The following is a 23,776-nucleotide window of genomic DNA, read 5'->3' on the forward strand; positions in this document are numbered from 1 at the left end:
TGGCTCCAGGTGAATGGGAGGAGTTACTTCAGTGACTTCCTTTGTGAATGCTGCACCGCTGAGTGGCAGACAGTGCGCCATCTTTAGGGAATGTAGAAGTAACCTCCCCCTACAGCGCCAGTGATGCCAAATGGACCATGTACGCTGACTGGACATAACAGATGGGCCCTTAAAGTGTGCACACACAAATCATAGTAATGCTGGGCCCTTAAAGCGTGCACACAAAAATCAATGATGGACCATTAAAGTGTGCACACACAAATAATAGTAATGCTGGGCCCTTAACGCATCCACACACAAATCATAGTAATGATGGGCCCTTAAAGCGTGCACACACAAATCATAGTAATGCTGGGCCCTTAAAGCATGCACACACAAATCATGGGCCCTTACAGTGTGCAGTCACAAATCATGTCCCCTTAAACCGTGCACACACAAATCATAGTAACAGAGGGGTCCCACAGGACGACAGCGGGCTCAGGGTGCCAAACCTTCCAGCGGTTCACCAGGGGGTCCTCAAATCGGCTTCTTAGCTTTCGGATACTTCGATCCTATCCTTCGTTCAGTGAGAACTTCTGAGATTGGCATGGCATGGCTGTTTGGCTGATTCTCTTATCCAGAATCTCCTTCGCGCCAAAATGAAGAGGACCCAATGGGAGATCTGCTCACATTCAGGCATACCATATGTGGACCAATCATAGACCACGGTGGTCCCAGGCATTCACAGCACTCCATACTCTCTGGCACCCAGGATGTCTATTGGGAACAGACTTCCCAGCCCACATCCTGGAAGCATACACACAAGGCATGCCTAAGCCCATGAAAGCTTGACGTTTTGCGGGAAACTGTATGACCAAATAAGGAATGACCCGGGTCGGAACGACCTGGGGAAGGCAAAGGGGCAAGATGGCCAAAGGATAGGACAAAGAACCTCGTGGCATGGCCATTTTAGAACCAGGCCACCTATCCGCGCCATAGAAAATGTATGTTGCACTGTCTAAAGCACTTTTTCCAAAACTGTACTGTATGCAGTACCCAACACTTCATGTAAAGAAAAGGCAGAGTTGTTGACCGCAGATTCATGTGTTTCTCAAACAATAAATGCAATTAAAAAATACTAATAATAAAAGCTTGAGTAATTCATTCATTAGATTTGTCACCCATGAACAAAGAGAAATTAATTAAATTGAAGGTGGTATGAGGCGGCGTTGTGTTACCCTGACAACCCAGACCAGAGAGCACACTAAAGTTTGAGTGTGTTAAAGTCCAGAGGGATTGCTCTCATTGGTCTTTAAAACCCTCCAGTCTCAATTTGTAGTTTTAGACTTCCACTTCAACAACAGCTATCATTTTAACAAACAGAATGAGCACACATCTACACGGTCACCTTCACCTTCCACTATCGCAAACATTCAGAATATTTTCAGGTTACTTCTTTCCACCCCCACTTCTCTTCACACAGGACACGGCAGTTCCAGTGTCGATTAACAGTGAATTATCTGCTCAATGTTTCAGTGTCTAAAGAGCAAAGCGCTGTAGGATGAATGCCTCCTCAGGAGCTAAAACTTAATGTAGGTGCTGTAATTATGCTACTACGCAATCGTATGCCATCACAGGGACTGTGCACTGGGTGAAGATGGACAATTACACGTCTACAAAGACACATCATAGAGCCCTGTGTAAACGGTGGATTAAACTTAGATACTGTTCTCATGCCGAATATACATCTTATTCATCTGATGCAAATATGCCTTTCAAATTCAAAAGAAGAACGTTTCCTATGCGTTTGGTGATAAGTCACAGGGACGTACGTCACCTTCCTGGAAGCCATCAGTGGTAATTCCGATATAATTACTGACTAAAATGGACCTTTACAATATGGTAGAACAGTGTATGTGATGCCGGGCACAGCTAGTATTTATTTACACTGTTTGTGAAAAATAACCTTAGGGTTATTAACATATATTTCCCGTTTTAATGCCTCTCGCCCTGAGCCTTTTTGGCTTTTTGTAGGAAATATGCACAGTGAATCTTGCACCCCAGAGTATTCTGGCTTCATTTCATACAGGCCTTGCAAACCTCAAGTCATCCATAATTATTGGACTTATGGAAACAAATAAGGACCTGCTCCTGTCTTGAATTGTGTATTCTCCTTGATGTGGATTCTGTAAGGAACCGATGGGATGCCTCATTTGCACATGTCAGTATACTCCATACTTTGCTGTTAGGCCCCAGAATGCATAATTCTCCCATGCAATATTTATCTTTTACTTTCTCCCTTGTTTGCAGCGCCTTGGGATGATTTTAGTGGGGAGCCTCTCTTGTCATTTACTATCACAGAGTGGACCTTGAAACGGCTCTATGGTGACGGTCATTGCACCCACTGTCCTCTGACATGGGCTTAGGTGCATAATTAAGAAAGTTGGGCTGACACTCAGTATTTAGCAAATAATAGTTACTCCTTGGCATAATTGGCCTTGATGAAGGCAAGATCTTGAAATAAATCTGAAGATCAGCCGAAACAGGTTGTCCATGTATATGACTGGAACATAGAATAGATCAGAAAACAAAGTGTAAAAATGTTCACTCTTAAACCTGCATTTCTACATTTTTTGTTTCCTTCTGTATGATTATATCTATATTGTTCATATGGGCTCTTTATGAGTGAAATGAGTATCCATGGCATGAAAGAGGTTGGGTGAATGAGTAACAACTTTCTTAAGGAGTGTGTTTTAACTTCTTAGTTTTAAAAAAAATGTTTGAGGCTGTTAGGTCATGTTATGTTTTCACTTTTATAGGTATTTTTAAAGAAAGTATGGAGATGAAATTACATGTATTTGTCTGTCATCATTAGGATGTATTTTGAATAACTGGATAATTGTGAGAGTACTAATACTGACTGAGATACTCCATTACTTAAGCATCATTCCCCAGGGAAATTCCTTTGTTGAATAATGGAAACACAGAGTGTCTGCAGATGCTGCCCCCAAAAACAAAGCTGGCTGGGAAAAACATACCCCTCTACCCTAGAATAGGATGGTATGATATGATCTCACAAGGGCATTTTATTCCTTCTAGGTACAGTCCCAAGAGTCATAGACTTGGTCACCTGGCATGTCACGAAGTTTGAAAAATCTCCCAAGATGTCGACCTACCTCCTGGCTTTCATCGTGTCTGACTTTGGCCAGATTGAGCAAGTCAATGGCAGCGCACAGGTAAAGGCGGTCTGTATGCGGGAGCAGGTAGATGGGCCACTAGCCCTGATTCCTAGGCACCCCACTAAATATGTCACGTGCTCTGTTTCAGATCCGGATCTGGGCCCGGAAGAAGGCCATTCAGGAAAATCAAGGCGCATACGCCCTGAGCGTAACTGGTCCAATACTCAACTTCTTGCAAGATTATTACAAAGTGCCGTATCCACTTCCGAAATCAGGTGAGCTAGTCTACAATCAACATTCTGTTTTAATTCTGTTCTTATGGGACAGTGACACATTTATGTATTTATTTATTTATTTATTTATTTATTTATTTATTTATTTATTTGGACATTTGTAAAGTGCACCCAACCCGGAGGCATCTAGGCGCTGTTCTTGAAAATAAAACACACAATAGTTACCTGGTTACGCATATACAAGGGTATAAATATACAGGAAGGTGTATTACAACATCATCTTAAGTGGCATTAGTTGTTGATACAGTGCTGATTGCTAAGCAAGATTTATTTGAGTAGTTCCTGTGTGAAGAACCATGTTTTCAGGTGTTTGGTAAGGTCCAGAAGGAGCTGGAAGGTAGCATGCGGTGGCTGTGCCTCATGCAAAGGCACAAACATCTCAAAGTGCCAGGCTCTACACTGGGCATTACGGGAGCTTACCGCCGTCGTGTGGCAAGATGCCAGCCACACAGCAATCCTTGGCGTGGACAGAAACTGATGGGCACGCTAAGGACCGATTTGTGTCCAGTGCTTGCAGCGTGCTGGTCGCAAACCCTTGCATGATACTGCCATGCTTCTCTTCTAGTATTGATGAAGGCCATGCCATGAACAGGGTGAGCGAACATGTGTTCCATGACCATTGCCGTTGGCTTTCCATTCTGCAGTATGTTGGTTGTGCAAGAGAGGACATTTGGTCAAATATTCCCCATTTGCAACATCCCTCTGAAAGCCAGGATTCAGTTGGTGAGATATGATAGGATATGATATGATATGATAGGATATGATATGGCATTTATAACACGCCTGTACACAAGTGTTTCTAGGCGCGACAAGACAAGGAGGGGGAAACGGGTAAGACAAAGCAAAGATATTACTGGGCCTTGTGTCATTCAGATCGAGCAAGAGCGGGGAAGAGGGAGGGGAGAAGTGCCATGGTGGAGGGGAAGGGGGAAGTGCAGGTAACTCAAAAGTGCAGCTAGCGGGTGACTAAGTGCAGGTAAATCAGAAAGTGCAGCCAACGGGTGGCTCATAAGTGCAGAGAGAAGGGACAGTAGCGTTGCAGATACAGACCACAAGTGCTATGGGAGCCAGGAGGAAGTGTGGGGTGCAACTGGACATGCAGGAACTTGAGTGAAAGTTCAAAGGGTGGCCAGGTGACCTGTGCGTGGAGCAGTCAGGACATCAGCAGGGGAGAGGAAGAGAGAAAGCGGAAGCGAAGACGAAGGTCTTCAGTTGCTTCCAGAACTGGAGGTGGTTCTGCACACATTTGAGAGAGGCAGGGAGGCTGTTCCAGAGGGAGGCCCCAGCTGAAGATAGAAATATGCCCCTAGCTCTCTGATTGGAAAAGCGACTGACCCTCAGAGAGTTGGAGGTGGATGAGCGGAGAGCTCGAGAAGGGAGATGTTTAGAAAGAGAGGGTTGGAGGTAGCACGCTCCCAGGCCCCAGAAAGCCTCATGGATGTTGCAGAGGGTCTTGAACTCGATCCTTGCAGCCACGGGGAGCCAGTGAAGAGAATGTAGAGCCTGTGAGACACAATCCCAGGCTTGAGCCCAAGGACAAGTCTCGCAGTCCTGTTTTGGATAAGTTGTAAAGGTCGAAGAATAGAGTCAGGAAGATTTAGAAAGAGGCTTTTGCAGAGGTCCAGCCTAGAGAGGACCAGAGCTCTGGAGACAGTGAGCGTCTGAGGAAAAATTAGGAAGGGAAGAATACCTCTGAGGAGGTGCAGCTGGTAGTTTGACTTCTTAGAGAGAAAGTGATAGAAGGAAACAGAGACACAATATGAAGACTTTTATGAAGGAATGTGACAGGCAGAGATGGAGATGAGAAAGAGACAGCAGTAGGGGTCTCAGAGGAGATTGATACTTCACAAGGTGTGACTGTGTACAGTCTGACAATGTGCGCACCATTGGCTTTACTTCTAACTGGACCCATGTGGACCTCTTTAGCCTTTCCCCTGGGATTGTCCATCTGTGAGTGTCAATGCAAGACTGTGCAACACCGGATGTTGCTGGGAGTAGGGGCACTGGTGAGAGCTGCTGATACTGGGTATAACGGGCAATACATGCATGGGGGCACGTAGAGGCTGGCATTATCTACTTCAATGGGCAGCGTGTAGCAGCCCCATCACTCCAGTACACACGGCTTTAAATCGTATTACCCTTGACCAATGTCTATAGCTCAGTATACTGAGGTGCTTAAAACAGACTAGCATGCGATGTCTCGAAGCATTGAAATCATAACACATTGCAGTCAGTGCTTCTTTAATATTGCACTTTGAAATGCGCCGTTTGCCACTCATTTCCTAATCACGTTTCTGAGAGAGAGAGCGGGCGCCCTCCAGTTAAATGGCATTCAACTACTTGTAAGTTGCAATGGATATTACTGGTCAAAATGATCTTAATAAATCCCACATCAAAGCAGCAATGACTTTCTGGGAACACCACTGACAAGTGTTCTGTTTTCACCACAGATGCAGGTGTGTGTGTAGACTTATAGCAGCACAGTTACTGGACTCTGCAGCCGCCCCTCCCCCATCCTCGTGCAGTACTCAGCAATCACATTATGCACATAAGGCATGCATGGATGCTTGCATGACCCATCTTTGCACTCAGGGGTGTTGCTGGGGGTAGGGGGTGCTGACAGGGCTTTAGCCCCAGGTCTTTTGGTTGTAGCCCCGGATAGAAGCTCAGAGGCTAAAACCATAAGGCTAGCTGCCCCTTGAGTCCTGACATTCCTGACATTAGCGTTGCCCCGGATCTTTTCCGGACCTAGCAACACCCCTGGGGTGCAGAGCGTATGCAGAGAACCTGACGCTGGCTCCTGAGTCGCCAACCCAATGAACTCATTCCTTGCAAATGTGCATCCATTTGTCTTCCAGACCAGGTCGCCCTTCCAGATTTCAGCGCAGGCGCCATGGAGAACTGGGGTCTGATCACCTACCGGGAGACGTCACTGCTGTACGACCCCTCGGAATCATCCATCGGGAACAAGGAGCGGGTGGTCACAGTGGTAGCCCATGAGCTGGCCCACCAGGTACTCTTCCCCCCTCAGCTAGTGTATTCCTGGTCCGGTACTCTTCCTCACTCAGCTAGTGTATTCCTGGTCCGGTACTCTTCCTCACTCAGCTAGTGTATTCCTGGTCCGGTACTCGTCCCCCCTCAGCTAGTGTATTCCTGGTCCGGTACTCTTCCCCCCTCAGCTAGTGTGTTCCTGGTCAGGTACTCTTCCCCCCTCAGCTAGTGTATTCCTGGTCCGGTACTCTTCCCCCCTCAGCTAGTGTATTCCTGGTCAGGTACTCTTCCCCCCTCAGCTAGTGTATTCCTGGTCAGGTACTCTTCCCCCCTCAGCTAGTGTATTCCTGGTCAGGTACTCTTCCCCCCTCAGCTAGTGTATTCCTGGTCAGGCACTCTTCCTCACTCAGCTAGTTTATTCCTGGTCAGGCACTCTTCCTCACTCAGCTAGTTTATTCCTGGTCAGGCACTCTTCCCCCCTCAGCTAGTGTATTCCTGGTCAGGTACTCTTCCTCACTCAGCTAGTTTATTCCTGGTCAGGCACTCTTCCTCACTCAGCTAGTTTATTCCTGGTCAGGCACTCTTCCTCACTCAGCTAGTTTATTCCTGGTCAGGCACTCTTCCTCACTCAGCTAGTTTATTCCTGGTCAGGCACTCTTCCTCACTCAGCTAGTTTATTCCTGGTCAGGCACTCTTCCTCACTCAGCTAGTTTATTCCTGGTCAGGCACTTTTCCTCACTCAGCTAGTTTGTTCCTGGTCAGGCACTCTTCCTCACTCAGCTAGTTTATTCCTGGTCAGGCACTCTTCCCCCCTCAGCTAGTGTGTTCCTGGTCAGGTACTCTTCCCCCCTCAGCTAGTGTATTCCTGGTCCGGTACTCTTCCCCCCTCAGCTAGTGTATTCCTGGTCAGGTACTCTTCCCCCCTCAGCTAGTGTATTCCTGGTCAGGTACTCTTCCCCCCTCAGCTAGTGTATTCCTGGTCAGGTACTCTTCCCCCCTCAGCTAGTGTATTCCTGGTCAGGCACTCTTCCTCACTCAGCTAGTTTATTCCTGGTCAGGCACTCTTCCTCACTCAGCTAGTTTATTCCTGGTCAGGCACTCTTCCTCACTCAGCTAGTTTATTCCTGGTCAGGCACTCTTCCTCACTCAGCTAGTTTATTCCTGGTCAGGCACTCTTCCTCACTCAGCTAGTTTATTCCTGGTCAGGCACTTTTCCTCACTCAGCTAGTTTATTCCTGGTCAGGCACTCTTCCTCACTCAGCTAGTTTATTCCTGGTCAGGCACTTTTCCTCACTCAGCTAGTTTATTCCTGGTCAGGCACTCTTCCTCACTCAGCTAGTTTATTCCTGGTCAGGCACTCTTCCCCCCTCAGCTAGTTTATTCCTGGTCAGGCACTCTTCCTCACTCAGCTAGTTTATTCCTGGTCAGGCACTCTTCCCCCCTCAGCTAGTTTATTCCTGGTCAGGCACTCTTCCTCACTCAGCTAGTTTATTCCTGGTCAGGCACTCTTCCCCCCTCAGCTAGTTTATTCCTGGTCAGGCACTCTTCCTCACTCAGCTAGTTTATTCCTGGTCCAGTACTCTTCCCCCCTCAGCTAGTGTATTCCTGGTCAGGTACTCTTCCTCACTCAGCTAATGTATTCCTGGTCAGGCACTCTTCCTCACTCAGCTAGTTTATTCCTGGTCAGGCACTCTTCCTCACTCAGCTAGTTTATTCCTGGTCAGGCACTCTTCCTCACTCAGCTAGTTTATTACTGGTCAGGCACTCTTCCCCCCTCAGCTAGTTTATTCCTGGTCAGGCACTCTTCCTCACTCAGCTAGTTTATTCCTGGTCAGGCACTCTTCCTCCCTCAGCTAGTTTATTCCTGGTCAGGCACTCTTCCTCACTCAGCTAGTTTATTCCTGGTCAGGCACTCTTCCTCCCTCAGCTAGTTTATTCCTGGTCAGGTACTCTTCCCTCCTCAGCTAGTTTATTCCTGGTCAGGCACTCTTCCCCCCTCAGCTAGTTTATTCCTGATCAGGCACTCTTCCTCCCTCAGCTAGTTTATTCCTGGTCAGGCACTCTTCCTCACTCAGCTAGTTTATTCCTGGTCAGGCACTCTTCCTCACTCAACTAGTGTATTCCTGGTCAGGTACTCTTCCCCCCTCAGCTAGTGTATTCCTGGTCCGGTACTCTTCCCCCCTCAGCTAGTGTGTTCCTGGTCAGGTACTCTTCCCCCCTCAGCTAGTGTATTCCTGGTCCGGTACTCTTCCCCCCTCAGCTAGTGTATTCCTGGTCAGGTACTCTTCCCCCCTCAGCTAGTGTATTCCTGGTCAGGTACTCTTCCCCCCTCAGATAGTGTATTCCTGGTCAGGCACTCTTCCTCACTCAGCTAGTTTATTCCTGGTCAGGCACTCTTCCTCACTCAGCTAGTTTATTCCTGGTCAGGCACTCTTCCCCCCTCAGCTAGTGTATTCCTGGTCAGGTACTCTTCCTCACTCAGCTAGTTTATTCCTGGTCAGGCACTCTTCCTCACTCAGCTAGTTTATTCCTGGTCAGGCACTCTTCCTCACTCAGCTAGTTTATTCCTGGTCAGGCACTCTTCCTCACTCAGCTAGTTTATTCCTGGTCAGGCACTTTTCCTCACTCAGCTAGTTTATTCCTGGTCAGGCACTCTTCCTCACTCAGCTAGTTTATTCCTGGTCAGGCACTTTTCCTCACTCAGCTAGTTTATTCCTGGTCAGGCACTCTTCCTCACTCAGCTAGTTTATTCCTGGTCAGGCACTCTTCCCCCCTCAGCTAGTTTATTCCTGGTCAGGCACTCTTCCTCACTCAGCTAGTTTATTCCTGGTCAGGCACTCTTCCTCCCTCAGCTAGTTTATTCCTGGTCAGGCACTCTTCCTCACTCAGCTAGTTTATTCCTGGTCAGGCACTCTTCCCCCTCAGCTAGTTTATTCCTGGTCAGGCACTCTTCCTCACTCAGCTAGTTTATTCCTGGTCCAGTACTCTTCCCCCCTCAGCTAGTGTATTCCTGGTCAGGTACTCTTCCTCACTCAGCTAATGTATTCCTGGTCAGGCACTCTTCCTCACTCAGCTAGTTTATTCCTGGTCAGGCACTCTTCCTCACTCAGCTAGTTTATTCCTGGTCAGGCACTCTTCCTCACTCAGCTAGTTTATTCCTGGTCAGGCACTCTTGCCCCCTCAGCTAGTTTATTCCTGGTCAGGCACTCTTCCTCACTCAGCTAGTTTATTCCTGGTCAGGCACTCTTCCTCCCTCAGCTAGTTTATTCCTGGTCAGGCACTCTTCCTCACTCAGCTAGTTTATTCCTGGTCAGGCACTCTTCCTCCCTCAGCTAGTTTATTCCTGGTCAGGTACTCTTCCCTCCTCAGCTAGTTTATTCCTGGTCAGGCACTCTTCCCCCCTCAGCTAGTTTATTCCTGATCAGGCACTCTTCCTCCCTCAGCTAGTTTATTCCTGGTCAGGCACTCTTCCTCACTCAGCTAGTTTATTCCTGGTCAGGCACTCTTCCTCACTCAACTAGTGTATTCCTGGTCAGGTACTCTTCCCCCCTCAGCTAGTGTATTCCTGGTCAGGTACTCTTCCTCACTCAGCTAGTTTATTCCTGGTCAGGTACTCTTCCTCACTCAGTTAGTTTATTCCTGGTCAGGCACTCTTCCCCCCTCAGCTAGTGTATTCCTGGTCAGGCACTCTTCCTCACTCAGCTAGTTTATTCCTGGTCAGGCACTCTTCCTCACTCAGCTAGTTTATTCCTGGTCAGGCACTCTTCCTCACTCAGCTAGTTTATTCCTGGTCAGGCACTCTTCCTCACTCAGCTAGTTTATTCCTGGTCCGGTACTCTTCCCCCTTCAGCTAGTTTATTCCTGGTCCGGTACTCTTCCTCACTCAGCTAGTTTATTCCTGGTCAGGCACTCTTCCTCCCTGAGCTAGTTTATTCCTGGTCAGGCACTCTTCTCCCCTCAGCTAGTGTATTCCTGGTCCGGTACTCTTCCCCCCTCAGCTAGTGTATTCCTGGTCCGGTACTCTTCCCCCCTCAGCTAGTGTATTCCTGGTCCGGTACTCTTCCTCCTTCAGCTAGTTTATTCCTGGTCGAGTACTCTTCCTCACTCAGCTAGTTTATTCCTTGTCAGGCACTCTACCTCACTCAGCTAGTTTATTCCTGGTCCGGTACTCTTCCCCCCTCAGCTAGTTTATTCCTGGTCCAGTACTCTTCTTCACTCAGCTAGTTTATTCCTGGTCAGGCACTCTTCCTCCCTCAGCTAGTTTATTCCTGGTCAGGCACTCTTCCTCCCTCAGCTAGTTTATTCCTGGTCAGGCACTCTTCCTCCCTCAGCTAGTTTATTCCTGGTCAGGCACTCTTCCTCCCTCAGCTAGTTTATTCCTGGTCAGGCACTCTTCCTCACTCAGCTAGTTTATTCCTGGTCAGGCACTCTTCCTCCCTCAGCTAGTTTATTCCTGGTCAGGCACTCTTCCTCCCTCAGCTAGTTTATTCCTGGTCAGGCACTCTTCCTCCCTCAGCTAGTTTATTCCTGGTCAGGTACTCTTCCTCACTCAGCTAGTTTATTCCTGGTCATTTACTCTTCCTCCCTCAGCTAGTTTATTCCTGGTCAGGTACTCTTCCTCACTCAGCTAGTTTATTCCTGGTCAGGCACTCTTCCTCCCTCAGCTAGTTTATTCCTGGTCAGGCACTCTTCCTCCCTCAGCTAGTTTATTCCTGGTCCGGTACTCTTCCCCCCTCAGCTAGTTTATTCCTGGTCCAGTACTCTTCCTCACTCAGCTAGTTTTTTCCTGGTCAGGCACTCTTCCTCACTCAGCTAGTTTATTCCTGGTCAGGCACTCTTCCTCCCTCAGCTAGTTTATTCCTGGTCAGGCACTCTTCCCCCCTCAGCTAGTTTATTCCTGGTCCAGTACTCTTCTCACTCAGCTAGTTTATTCCTGGTCAGGTACTCTACCTCACTCAGCTAGTTTATTCCTGGTCAGGTACTCTTCCTCACTCAGTTAGTTTATTCCTGGTCAGGCACTCTTCCTCCCTCAGCTAGTTTATTCCTGGTCAGGCACTCTTCCTCCCTCAGCTAGTTTATTCCTGGTCAGGCACTCTTCCTCACTCAGCTAGTTTATTCCTGGTCAGGTACTCTTCCTCACTCAGCTAGTTTATTCCTGGTCAGGCACTCTTCCCCCCTCAGCTAGTTTATTCCTGGTCCGGTACTCTTCCTCACTCAGCTAGTTTATTCCTGGTCAGGTACTCTACCTCACTCAGCTAGTTTATTCCTGGTCAGGTACTCTTCCTCACTCAGTTAGTTTATTTTTGGTCAGGCACTCTTCCCCCCTCAGCTAGTTTATTCCTGGTCTGGCACTCTTCCTCCCTCAGCTAGTTTATTCCTGGTCAGGCACTCTTCCTCCCTCAGCTAGTTTATTCCTGGTCAGGTACTCTTCCCTTCTCAGTTAGTTTATTCCTGGTCAGGTACTCTTCCTCCCTCAGCTAGTTTATTCCTGGTCAGGCACTCTTCCTCCCTCAGCTAGGTTATTCCTGGTCAGGCACTCTTCCTCCCTCAGCTAGTTTATTCCTGGTCAGGCACTCTTCCTCCCTCAGCTAGTTTATTCCTGGTCAGGCACTCTTCCTCCCTCAGCTAGTTTATTCCTGGTCAGGCACTCTTCCTCCCTCAGTTAGTTTATTCCTGGTCAGGTACTCTTCCTCCCTCAGCTAGTTTATTCCTGGTCAGGTACTCGTCCTCCCTCAGCTAGTTTATTCCTGGTCAGGCACTCTTCCTCCCTCAGCTAGTTTATTCCTGGTCAGGTACTCTTTCTCACTCAGCTAGTTTATTCCTGGTCAGGTACTCTGGTCAGGTACTCTTCCTCACTCAGCTAGTTTATTCCTGGTCAGCTGTGCAGAGGAACAGGTGCCTCTGCGGGCCTATCGTGAGCTTACACCATTGAGCGCTTTGAAACACTTGCCTTGTGTATGGGCGCTTTCTAAATAAACATTACCATTGCCATTGCACACATTGAATACAGCCTGCAGTGGAATAGAATCACCCGGACAGAAGGCAAGAGATAGGGACCACTGGGAAGTTACTAGTCAATTTCATTCTGTTTCCGGGCAGGCGTCTGTCTGATCAACTTCCATAGCTGCTGATCAAGACACGTGCTCCAACCAAGCAACTCTAGTTAATGTGTAATTATTGTATCAATGGAGTTAAGTTCTGCAAGTCATCTTTTGAGAAGTTAAAGAGAGATCAGGAAGCTTACTCTACAAGACGGCAATACTAAAGGTCTATCTTCCAAGCAGTTAATGGGGGGAGCAAACCTCACAGATAAAAAAAAGAAATAGACAGCTCAAGTCTTATCAGCGTGTACCCCTTAAGACAGCACTAGCAGAAGGGTTGGTAAATAAATGCATTGAAGCCTGTTGCTGGTATATTTTTGTACTAAAGTGCACACCTTTTCCTTATTATAGTTTATAAGGGATTTTGCAGGCTGCCTTGAAGCTCCTTCAGGGCGCTGGAAAACTATGACATTGTTCACAAAGAGTATTAATCGCGTTCAGTTAATTCCCCCTTCTCCTCCAAGCTGATCTCTCCCTACAAGGCCGCTTCCCACTGGAATCTTGTTTTAGGCCGCAGCGCCTGCCTTCTCCTGCCCACCCCCCCCCCCCTCTTCCTTCCTGATTGACTAATCTCCACTATTACCTCGCATTTCATTGGGAATCGCCTTCTTACATTTGACACTTATGTTTTGTTCTCTGTAAAGTGCTTTCACCAACCTTTGGTTAACAAAGAGCTAGGCTTAGACAGACGGTTACCAAATGTCAAAACGAATTCAGGGGTGTACAGAACTTAATTTGCAAGCTCGTTCTCTTTTCTCCAATCGACACTGGTTGTGTTGTCTCTATTCAGTGGTTCGGGAACCTCGTGACCTTGAAGTGGTGGAACGACATTTGGCTGAACGAGGGCTTCGCCTCCTACGTGGAGTATCTGGGGGCCGACGATGCCGAGAAATCATGGAACATTGTAAGTCCCCAATGAAATGTACGGCATCAACCAGAGCAACTGGGGCGAAAGAGAGGTGCCAAGCCCATGTGGGTTCATGTTACAGTATGTACACTATGACAAAGAGTGCTACGACACTCTCTAAATAAGAACAAGAGATTGCCTTTCTATAATAGATAGCAAAAAACAAACATATCCATCCTCAGCGGGCACCATGTGGCTCTCTCCCCCAGTAAGACCCCAGAAGAGTTTCCTTTCCAGCAAACATAGGCATCCTCCCAGGGCACCATATGGCTCTCACCTCCAGTAAAGGCCCAGAAGAGTTTCCTTTCCAGCAAACATGTACATCCTCAAAAGGGCACCATATGGCTCTCGCACCAGTAAAGCCCCAGAAGGGTTTCCTTTCCAGAAAACAGGCATTCTCCAAGGGCACCATATGGCTCTCTCTTCCCGTAAAGCCCCAGAAGAGTTTCCTTTCCAGCAAACATAGGCATCCTCAAGAGGGCACCATATGGCTCTCACCTCCAGTAAAGCCCCATAAGAGTTTCCATTCCAGCAAACATAGGCGTCCTCCGAGGGCACCATGTGGCTCTCACCTCCAGTAAAGACCAAGAAGAGTTTCCTTTCCAGCAAACATAGGCATCCTCCGAGGGCACCATATGGCTCTCTCCTCCAGTAAAGACCCAGAAGAGTTCCTTTCCAGCAAACATAGGCATCATCCGAGGGCACCATATGGCTCTCACCTCCAGTAAAGCCCCAGGAGTGTTTCCTTTCCAGCAAACATAGGCATCATCCGAGGGCACCATATGGCTCTCACCTCCAGTAAAGCCCCAGGAGTGTTTCCTTTCCAGCAAACATATCCATCCCCAGAGGGCACCATATGGCTCTCACTTCCAGTAAAGCCCCAGAAGAGTTTCCTTTAAAGCAAACATGCACATCATCAGAGGGCACCATGTGGCTCTCACCTCCAGTAAAGACCCAGAAGAGTTCCTTTCCAGCAAACATAGGCATCCTCAGAGGGCACCATATGGCTCTCACCTCCAGTAAAGCCCCAGAAGAGTTTCCTTTCCAGCAAACATGTACATCCTCAAGAGGGCACCATATGGCTCCCACCTCCAGTAAAGCCCCAGAAGAGTTTCCTTTCCAGCAAACATAGGCATTCTCAGAGGGCACCCTGTGGCTCTCATCTCCAGTAAAGCCCCAGAAGAGTTTCCTTTCCAGAAAACATAAGCATTCTCCAAGGGCACCATATGGCTCTCACCTCCAGTAAAGACCAAGAAGAGTTTACTTTCCAGCAAACATAGGCATCCTCAGAGGGCACCATATGTCTCTCACCTCCAGTAAAGCCCCAGAAGAGTTTCACAAACATGTACATCCTCAAGAGGGCACCATATGGCTCTCACCTCCAGTAAAGCCCCGGAAGTGTTTCCTTCCCAGCAAACATGTACATCCTCAGAGGGCACCACAGGGCTCTCGCCTCCAGTAAAGCCCCAGAAGAGTTTCCTTTCCAGCAACATAAGCATCCTCCGAGGGCACCATATGGCTCTCACCTCCAATAAAGCCCCAGAAGAGTTTCCTTTCCAGAAAGCCCAGCATCCTCAGAGGGCACCATATGGCTCTTCCCTCCAGTAAAGCCCCAGAAGTGTTTCCTTTCCAGAAAGCATAGCATCCTCAGAGGGCACCATGTGGCTCTCATCTCCAGTAAAGCCCCAGAAGAGTTTCCTTTCCAGCAAACATAGGCATCCTCAGAGGGCACCATATGGCTCTCAGCTCCAGTAAAGCACAAGAGTTTCCTTTACAGCAAACATAGGCATCATCCCAGGGCACCATATGGCTCTCACCTCCAGTAAAGCCCCAGAAGAGTTTACTTTCCAGCAAACATGTACATCCACAAGAGGGCAGCATATGGCTCTCACCTCCAGTAAAGCCCCAGAAGAGTTTCCTTTCCAGCAAAACTATATATCCGCCGAGGGCACCATATGGCTCTCACCTCCAGTAAAGCCCCAGAAGAGTTTCCTTTCCAGCAAAACTATTTATCTGCCGAGGGCACCATATGGCTCTCACCTCCAGTAAAGCCCCAGAAGAGTATCCTTTCCAGCAAACGTAGGCATCCGCAGAGGGCACCATGTGGCTCTCACCTCCAGTAAAGACCAAGAAGAGTTTCCTTTCCGGCAAAACAATATATCCGCCGATGGTACCATATGGCTCTCACCTCCAGTAAAGCCCCAGAAGAGTTTCCTTTCCAGCAAACATAGGCATCCTCAAGAGGGCACCATATGGCTCTCACCTCCAGGAAAGCCCCAGAACAGTTTCCTTTCCAGCAAACATGGGCATCCTCAGAGGGCACCATATGGCTCTCAGCTCCAGTAAAGCACAAGAGTTTCCTTTACAGCAAACATAGGCATCATCCCAGGGCACCATATGGCTCTCACCTCCAGTAAAGCCCCAGAAGAGTTTACTTTCCAGCAAACATGTACATCCACAAGAGGGCAGCATATGGCTCTCACCTCCAGTAAAGCCCCAGAAGAGTTTCCTTTCCAGCAAAACTATATATCCGCCGAGGGCACCATATGGCTCTCACCTCCAGTAAAGCCCCAGAAGAGTTTCCTTTCCAGCAAAACTATTTATCTGCCGAGGGCACCACATGGCTCTCACCTCCAGTAAAGCCCCAGAAGAGTTTCCTTTCCAGAAAGCCCAGCATCCTCAGAGGGCACCATATGGCTCTCCCCTCCAGTAAAGCCCCAGAAGAGTTTCCTTTCCAGAAAGCATAGCATCCTCAGAGGGCACCATGTGGCTCTCATCTCCAGTAAAGCCCCAGAAGAGTTTCCTTTCCAGCAAACATAGGCATCCTCAGAGGGCACCATATGGCTCTCAGCTCCAGCAAAGCACAAGAGTTTCCTTTACAGCAAACATAGGCATCATCCCAGGGCACCATATGGCTCTCACCTCCAGTAAAGCCCCAGAAGAGTTTACTTTCCAGCAAACATGTACATCCACAAGAGGGCAGCATATGGCTCTCACCTCCAGTAAAGCCCCAGAAGAGTTTCCTTTCCAGCAAAACTATATATCCGCCGAGGGCACCATATGGCTCTCACCTCCAGTAAAGCCCCAGAAGAGTTTCCTTTCCAGCAAAACTATTTATCTGCCGAGGGCACCATATGGCTCTCACCTCCAGTAAAGCCCCAGAAGAGTATCCTTTCCAGCAAACGTAGGCATCAGCAGAGGGCACCATGTGGCTCTCACCTCCAGTAAAGACCAAGAAGAGTTTCCTTTCCGGCAAAACAATATATCCGCCGAGGGTACCATATGGCTCTCACCTCCAGTAAAGCCCCAGAAGAGTTTCCTTTCCAGCAAACATAGGCATCCTCAAGAGGGCACCATATGGCTCTCACCTCCAGGAAAGCCCCAGAACAGTTTCCTTTCCAGCAAACATGGGCATCCTCAGAGGGCACCATGTGGCTCTCACCTCCAGTAAAGACCAAGAAGAGTTTCCTTTCCAGCAAACATAGGCATCCTCAGAGGGCACCATATGGCTCTCACCTCCAGTAAAGCCCCAGAAGAGTTTCCTTTCCAGCAAACACAGGCGTCCTCTAAGGGCACCATATGCCCCTCACCTCCAGTAAAGCCACAGAAGAGTTCCCTTTCCAGCAAACATAGGCATCCTCCCAGGGCACCATATGGCTCTCTCTTCCCATAAAGCCCCAGAAGAATTTCCTTTCCAGCAAACATAGGCATCCTCAAGAGGGCACCATATGGCTCTCACCTCCAGTAAAGCCCCAGAAGAGTTTCCTTTCCAGCAAACAAAGGCATCCTCAAGAGGGCACCATATGGCTCTCACCTCCAGTAAAGCCCCAGAAGAGTTTCCATTCCAGCAAACATAGGCATCCTCCGAGGGCACCATGTGGCTCTCACCTCCAGTAAAGACCAAGAAGAGTTTCCTTTCCAGCAAACATATCGGCACCATATGGCTCTCACCTGCAGTAAAGCCCCAGAAGAGTTTCCTTTCCAGCAAACATGTACATCCTCAAGAGGGCACCATATGGCTCTCACCTCCAGTAAAGCCACAGAAGATTTTCCTTTCCTACAAACATAGGCATTCTCCGAGGGCACCATGTGGCTCTCATCTCCAGTAAAGCCCCAGAAGAGTTTCCTTTCCAGCAAACATAGGCATCCTCAGAGGGCACCATATGGCTCTCAGCTCCGGTAAAGCCCCAGAAGAGTTTCCTTTCCAGCAAACACAGGCATCCTTCAAGGGCACCATATGGCTCTCTCTTCCAGTAAAGCCCCAGAAGAGTTTCCTATCCAGCAAACACAGGCATCCTCAAGAGGGCACCATATGGCTCTCAGCTCCGGTAAAGCCCCAGAAGAGTTCCCTTTCCAGCAAACATAGGCATCCTCCCAGGCCACCATATGGCTCTCTCTTCCAGTAAAGCCCCAGAAGAGTTTCCTATCCAGCAAACACAGGCATCCTCAAGAGGGCACCATATGGCTCCCACCTCCAGTAATGTCCCAGAAGAGTTTCTTTCCAGAAAACATAATTATTCTCCAAGGACACCATGTGGCTCTCATCTCCAGTAAAGCCCCAGAAGAGTTTCCTTTCCTACAAACATAGGCATTCTCCGAGGGCACCATGTGGCTCTCATCTCCAGTAAAGCCCCAGAAGAGTTTCCTTTCCAGCAAACATAGGCATCCTCAGAGGGCACCATATGGCTCTCAGCTCCGGTAAAGCCCCAGAAGAGTTCCCTTTCCAGCAAACATAGGCATCCTCCCAGGGCACCATATGGCTCTCTCTTCCAGTAAAGCCCCAGAAGAGTTTCCTATCCAGCAAACACAGGCATCCTCAAGAGGGCACCATATGGCTCCCACCTCCAGTAATGTCCCAGAAGAGTTTCTTTCCAGAAAACATAATTATTCTCCAAGGACAGCATATGGCTCTCACCTCCAGTAAAGACCAAGAAGAGTTTCCTTTCCAGCAAACATAGGCATCCCCAGAGGGCACCATATGGCTCTCACCTCCAGTAAAGCCCCAGAACAGTTTCCTTTCTAGCAAACATGTACATCCTCTGAGGGCACCATAGGGCTCTCACCTCCAGTAAATCCCCAGGAGAGTTTCCTTTCCAGCAACATAAGCATCTTCTGAGGGCACCATATGGATCTCACCTCCAATAAAGCCCCAGAAGAGTTTCCTATCCAGAAAGCATAGCATCCTTAGAGGGCACCATGTGGCTCTCATCTGCAGTAAAGCCCCAGAAGAGTTTCCTTTCTAGCAAACATAGGTCCTCAGAGGGCACGATATGGCTCTCAGCTCCAGTAAAGCCCCAGGAGTGTTTCCTTTCCAGCAAACATAAGCATCCTCGGAGGGCATCATATGGCTCTCACCTCCAGTAAATCCCCAGAAGAGTTTCCTTTCCAGCAAACATAGGCATCATCCGAGGGCACCATATGGCTCTCACCTCCAGTAAAGACCCAGAAGAGTTTCCTTTCCAGCAAACATGTACATCCTCAAGAGGGCACCATATAGCTCTCACCCCCAGTAATGCCCCAGAAGAGTTTCCTTTCCAGCAAAACTATATATCCGCTGAGGGCACCATATGGTTCTCACCTCCAGTAAAGCCCCAGAGGAATTTCCTTTCCAGCAAAACCATATATCCGCCGAAGGCACCATATGGCTCTCACCTCCAGTAAAGCCCCAGAAGAGTTTCCTTTCCAGCATACATAAGCATCCTCAGAGGGCACCATGTGGCTCTCACCTCCTGTAAAGAACAAGAAGAGTTTCCTTTCCAGCAAAACTATATATCCGCCGAGGGCACCATATGGCTCTCACCTCCAGTAAAGCCCCAGAAGAGTTTCCTTTCCAGCAAACGTAGGCATCCTCAGAGGGCACCATGTGGCTCTCACCTCCAGTAAAGACCAAGAAGAGTTTCCTTTTCAGCAAACATAGGCATCCTCAGAGGGCACCATATGGCTCTCACCTCCAGTAAAGCCCCAGAAGAGTTCCCTTTCCAGCAAACATAGGAATACTCCCAGGGCACCATATGGCTCTCTCTTCCAGTAAAGCCCCAGAAGAGTTTCCTTTCCAGCAAACATAGGCATCCTCAAGAGGGCACCATATGGCTATCACCTCCAGTAAAGCCCCAGAAGTGTTTCCTTTCCAGCAAACATAGGCATCCTCTGAGGGCACCATGTGGCTCTCACCTCCAGTAAAGACCAAGAAGAGTTTCCTTTCCAGCAAACATATCCATCCTCAGAGGGCACCATATGACTCTCATCTCCAGTAAAGCCCCAGAAGAGTTTCCTTTCCAGCAAACATGTACATCATCAGAGGGCACCATGTGGCTCTCACCTCCAGTAAAGACCCAGAAGAGTTTCCTTTCCAGCAAACATAAGCATCCTCTAGAGGGCACCATATGGCTCTCACCTCCAGTAACGCCCCAGAAGAGTTTCCTTTCCAGCAAACATAGGCATCCTCAAGAGGGCACCATATGGCTCTCACCTCCAGTAAAGCCCCAGAAGAGTTTCCTTTCCAGCAAACATATCCATCCTCAGAGGGCACCATATGGCTCTCATCTCCAGTAAAGCCCCAGAAGAGTTTCCTTTCCAGCAAACATGTACATCATCAGAGGGCACCATGTGGCTCTCACCTCCAGTAAAGCCCCAGAAGAGTTTCCTTTCCAGCAAACATAGGCATTCTCCGAGGGCACCATATGGCTATCACATCCATTAAAGCCCCAGAAGAGTTTCCTTTCCAGCACACATAGGCATCCTCAGAGGGCACCATATGGCTCTCTCCTCCAGTAAAGTCCCAGAGGAGTTTCCTTTCCAGCAAACATAGGCATCCTCACAGGGCACCATATGGCTCTCACCTCCAGTAAAGCCCCAGAAGAGTTTCCTTTCCAGCAAACATGTACATCATCAGACAGCACCATGTGGCTCTCACCTCCAGTAAAGACCAAGAAGAGTTTCCTTTCCAGCAAACATATCCATCCTCAGAGGGCACCATATGGCTCTCATCTCCAGTAAAGCCCCAGAAGAGTTTCCTTTCCAGCAAACATGTACATCATCAGAGGGCACCATGTGGCTCTCACCTCCAGTAAAGACCCAGAAGAGTTTCCTTTCCAGCAAACATAGGCATCCTCAGAGGGCACCATGTGGCTCTCACCTCCAGTAAAGACCAAGAAGAGTTTCCTTTTCAGCAAACATAGGCATCCTCAGAGGGCACCATATGGCTCTCACCTCCAGTAAAGCCCCAAAAGAGTTTCCTTTCCAGCACACATAGGCATCCTCAGAGGGCACCATATGGCTCTCTCCTCCAGTAAAGTCCCAGAAGAGTTTCCTTTCCAGCAAACATAGGCATCCTCCGAGGGCACCATATGGCTCTCACCTCCAGTAAAGCCCCAGAAGAGTTTCCTTTCCAGCAAACATAGGCATCCTCCGAGGGCACCATATGGCTCTCACCTCCAGTAAAGCCCCAGAAGAGTTTCCTTTCCAGCAAACATAGGCATTCTCTGAGGGCACCATATGGCTCTCACCTCCAGTAAAGCCCCAGAAGAGTTTCCTTTCCAGCACACATAGGCATCCTCAGAGGGCACCATATGGCTCTCTCCTCCAGTATAGTCCCAGAAGAGTTTCCTTTCCAGCAAACATAGGCATCCTCACAGGGCACCATATGGCTCTCACCTCCAGTAGAGCCCCAGAAGAGTTTCCTTTCCAGCAAACATGTACATCATCAGAGGGCACCATGTGGCTCTCACCTCCAGTAAAGCCCCAGAAGAGTTTCCTTTCCAGCAAACATAGGCATCCTCAGAGGGCACCATGTGGCTCTCACCTCCAGTAAAGACCAAGAAGAGTTTCCTTTTCAGCAAACATAGGCATCCTCAGAGGGAACCATATGGCTCTCACCTCCAGTAAAGCCCCAGAAGAGTTCCCTTTCCAGCAAACATAGGAATACTCCCAGGGCACCATATGTCTCTCTCTTCCAGTAAAGCCCCAGAAGAGTTTCCTTTCCAGCAAACATAGGCATCCTCAAGAGGGCACCATATGGCTCTCACCTCCAGTAAAGCCCCAGAAGAGTTTCCTTTCCAGCAAACATAGGCATCCTCCGAGGGCGCCATGTGGCTCTCACCTCCAGTAAAGACCAAGAAGAGTTTCCTTTCCAGCAAACATAAGCATCCTCAAGAGGGCACCATATGGCTCTCACCTCCAGTAACGCCCCAGAAGAGTTTCCTTTCCAGCAAATATAGGCATCCTCAAGAGGGCACCAAATGACTCTCACCTCCAGTAAAGCCCCAGAAGAGTTTCCTTTCCAGCACACACAGGCATCCTCAGAGGGCACCATATGGCTCTCTCCTCCAGTAAAGTCCCAGAAGAGTTTCCTTTCCAGCAAACATAGGCATCCTCACAGGGCACCATATGGCTCTCACCTCCAGTAGAGCCCCAGAAGAGTTTCCTTTCCAGCAAACATGTACATCATCAGAGGGCACCATGTGGCTCTCACCTCCAGTAAAGCCCCAGAAGAGTTTCCTTTCCAGCAAACATAGGCATCCTCCGAGGGCGCCATGTGGCTCTCACCTCCAGTAAAGACCAAGAAGAGTTTCCTTTCCAGCAAACATAAGCATCCTCAAGAGGGCACCATATGGCTCTCACCTCCAGTAACGCCCCAGAAGAGTTTCCTTTCCAGCAAATATAGGCATCCTCAAGAGGGCACCAAATGACTCTCACCTCCAGTAAAGATCCAGAAGAGTTTCCTTTCCAGCAAACATAGGCATCCTCAGAGGGCACCATATGGCTCTCATCTCCAGTAAAGCCCCCGAAGAGTTTCCTTTCCAGCAAACATAGGCATTCTCCGAGGGCACCATGTGGCTCTCATCTCCAGTAAAGCCCCAGAAGAGTTTCCTTTCCAGAAAACATCGGCATTCTCCGAGGGCACCATATGGCTCTCACCTCCAGTAAAGCCCCAAAAGAGTTTCCCTTCCAGAAAACATAGGCATTCTCTGAGGGCACCATATGGGTTTCACCTCCAGTAAAGCCCCAGAAGAGTTTCCTTTCCAGCACATATAGGCATCCTCCGAGGGCACCATATGGCTTTCACCTCCAGTAAAGTCCCAGAAGAGTTTTCTTTCCAGCAAACATAGGCATCCTCCGAGGGCACCATATGGCTTTCACCTCCAGTAAACCCCCAGAAGAGTTTCCTTTCCAGAAAACATAGGCATCCTCCAAGGGCACCATATGGCTCTCACCTCCAGTAACGCCCCAGAAGGGTTTCCTTTCCAGCAAACATAGGCATCCTCCGAGGGCACCATATGGCTCTAACCTCCAAAAAAGCCCCAGAAGAGTTTCCTTTCCAGCAAACATGTACATCATCAGAGGGCACCATGTGGCTCTCACCTCCAGTAAAGCCCCAGAAGATTTGCCTTTCCAGCAAAACTATATATCTGCCGAGGGCACCATATGGCTCTCACCTCCAGTAAAGCCCCAGAAGAGTTTCCTTTCCAGAAAACATAGGCATTCTCCGAGGGCACCATATGGCTCTCTCCTCCAGTAAAGCCCCAGAAGAGTTTCCTTTCCAGCAAACATAGGCATCCTTCAAGGGCACCATATGGCTCTGTCCTCCAGTAAAGCCCCAGCAGGGTTTCCTTTCCAGCAAACATTGGCATTCTCCAAGGGCACCAAATGGCTCTCTCCTCCAGTAAAGCCCCAGAAGAGTTTCCTTTCCAGCAAACATAGGCATCCTCCGAGGGCACCATATGACTCTAACCTCCAATAAAGCCTGGCTCTCACCTCCAGTAAAGCCCCAGAAGAGTTTCCTTTCCAGCAAACATGTACATCATCAGAGGGCACCATGTGGCTCTCACCTCCAGTAAAGCCCCAGAAGAATTTCCTTTCCAGAAAACATAGGCATTCTCCGAGGGCATCATATGGCTCTCACCTCCAGTAAAGCCCCAGAAGAGTTTCCTTTCCAGAAACCATAGGCATTCTCCGAGGGCACCATATGGCTCTCACCTTCAGTAAAGCCCCAGAAGAGTTTCCTTTCCAGCAAACATAGGCATCCTTCAAGGGCACCATATGGCTCTCTCCTCCAGTAAAGCCCCAGCAGGGTTTCCTTTCCAGCAAACATTGGCATTCTCCAAGGGCACCAAATGGCTCTCTCCTCCAGTAAAGCCCCAGAAGAGTTTCCTTTCCAGCAAACATAGGCATCCTCCGAGGGCACCATATGACTCTAACCTCCAATAAAGCCTGGCTCTCACCTCCAGTAAAGCCCCAGAAGAGTTTCCTTTCCAGCAAACATGTACATCATCAGAGGGCACCATGTGGCTCCCACCTCCAGTAAAGCCCCAGAAGAGTTTCCTTTCC

The 23,776-nt window shown here is 48.8% G+C and overlaps 1 protein-coding gene across 1 annotated transcript in view; it reads left to right on the top strand.

Annotated features, from left to right (window-relative positions):
- The window catches only part of LOC138504629 (aminopeptidase Ey-like), a 288,546-nt gene that overhangs the window by 92,385 nt on the left and 172,385 nt on the right, over positions 1-23,776 (top strand). Inside the window, exons 3-6 of the mRNA XM_069625225.1 lie at positions 3,079-3,215; positions 3,307-3,433; positions 6,310-6,464; positions 13,334-13,447. Coding sequence (XP_069481326.1) covers positions 3,079-3,215; positions 3,307-3,433; positions 6,310-6,464; positions 13,334-13,447 — 533 coding nt within the window. The remainder of the gene's footprint in view (positions 1-3,078; positions 3,216-3,306; positions 3,434-6,309; positions 6,465-13,333; positions 13,448-23,776) is intronic.

The sequence above is a fragment of the Ambystoma mexicanum genome, chromosome 11 (assembly GCF_040938575.1).
Source record: "Ambystoma mexicanum isolate Mex_15411 chromosome 11, UKY_AmexF1_1, whole genome shotgun sequence".
In the NCBI taxonomy this organism is placed as follows: domain Eukaryota; kingdom Metazoa; phylum Chordata; class Amphibia; order Caudata; family Ambystomatidae; genus Ambystoma; species Ambystoma mexicanum.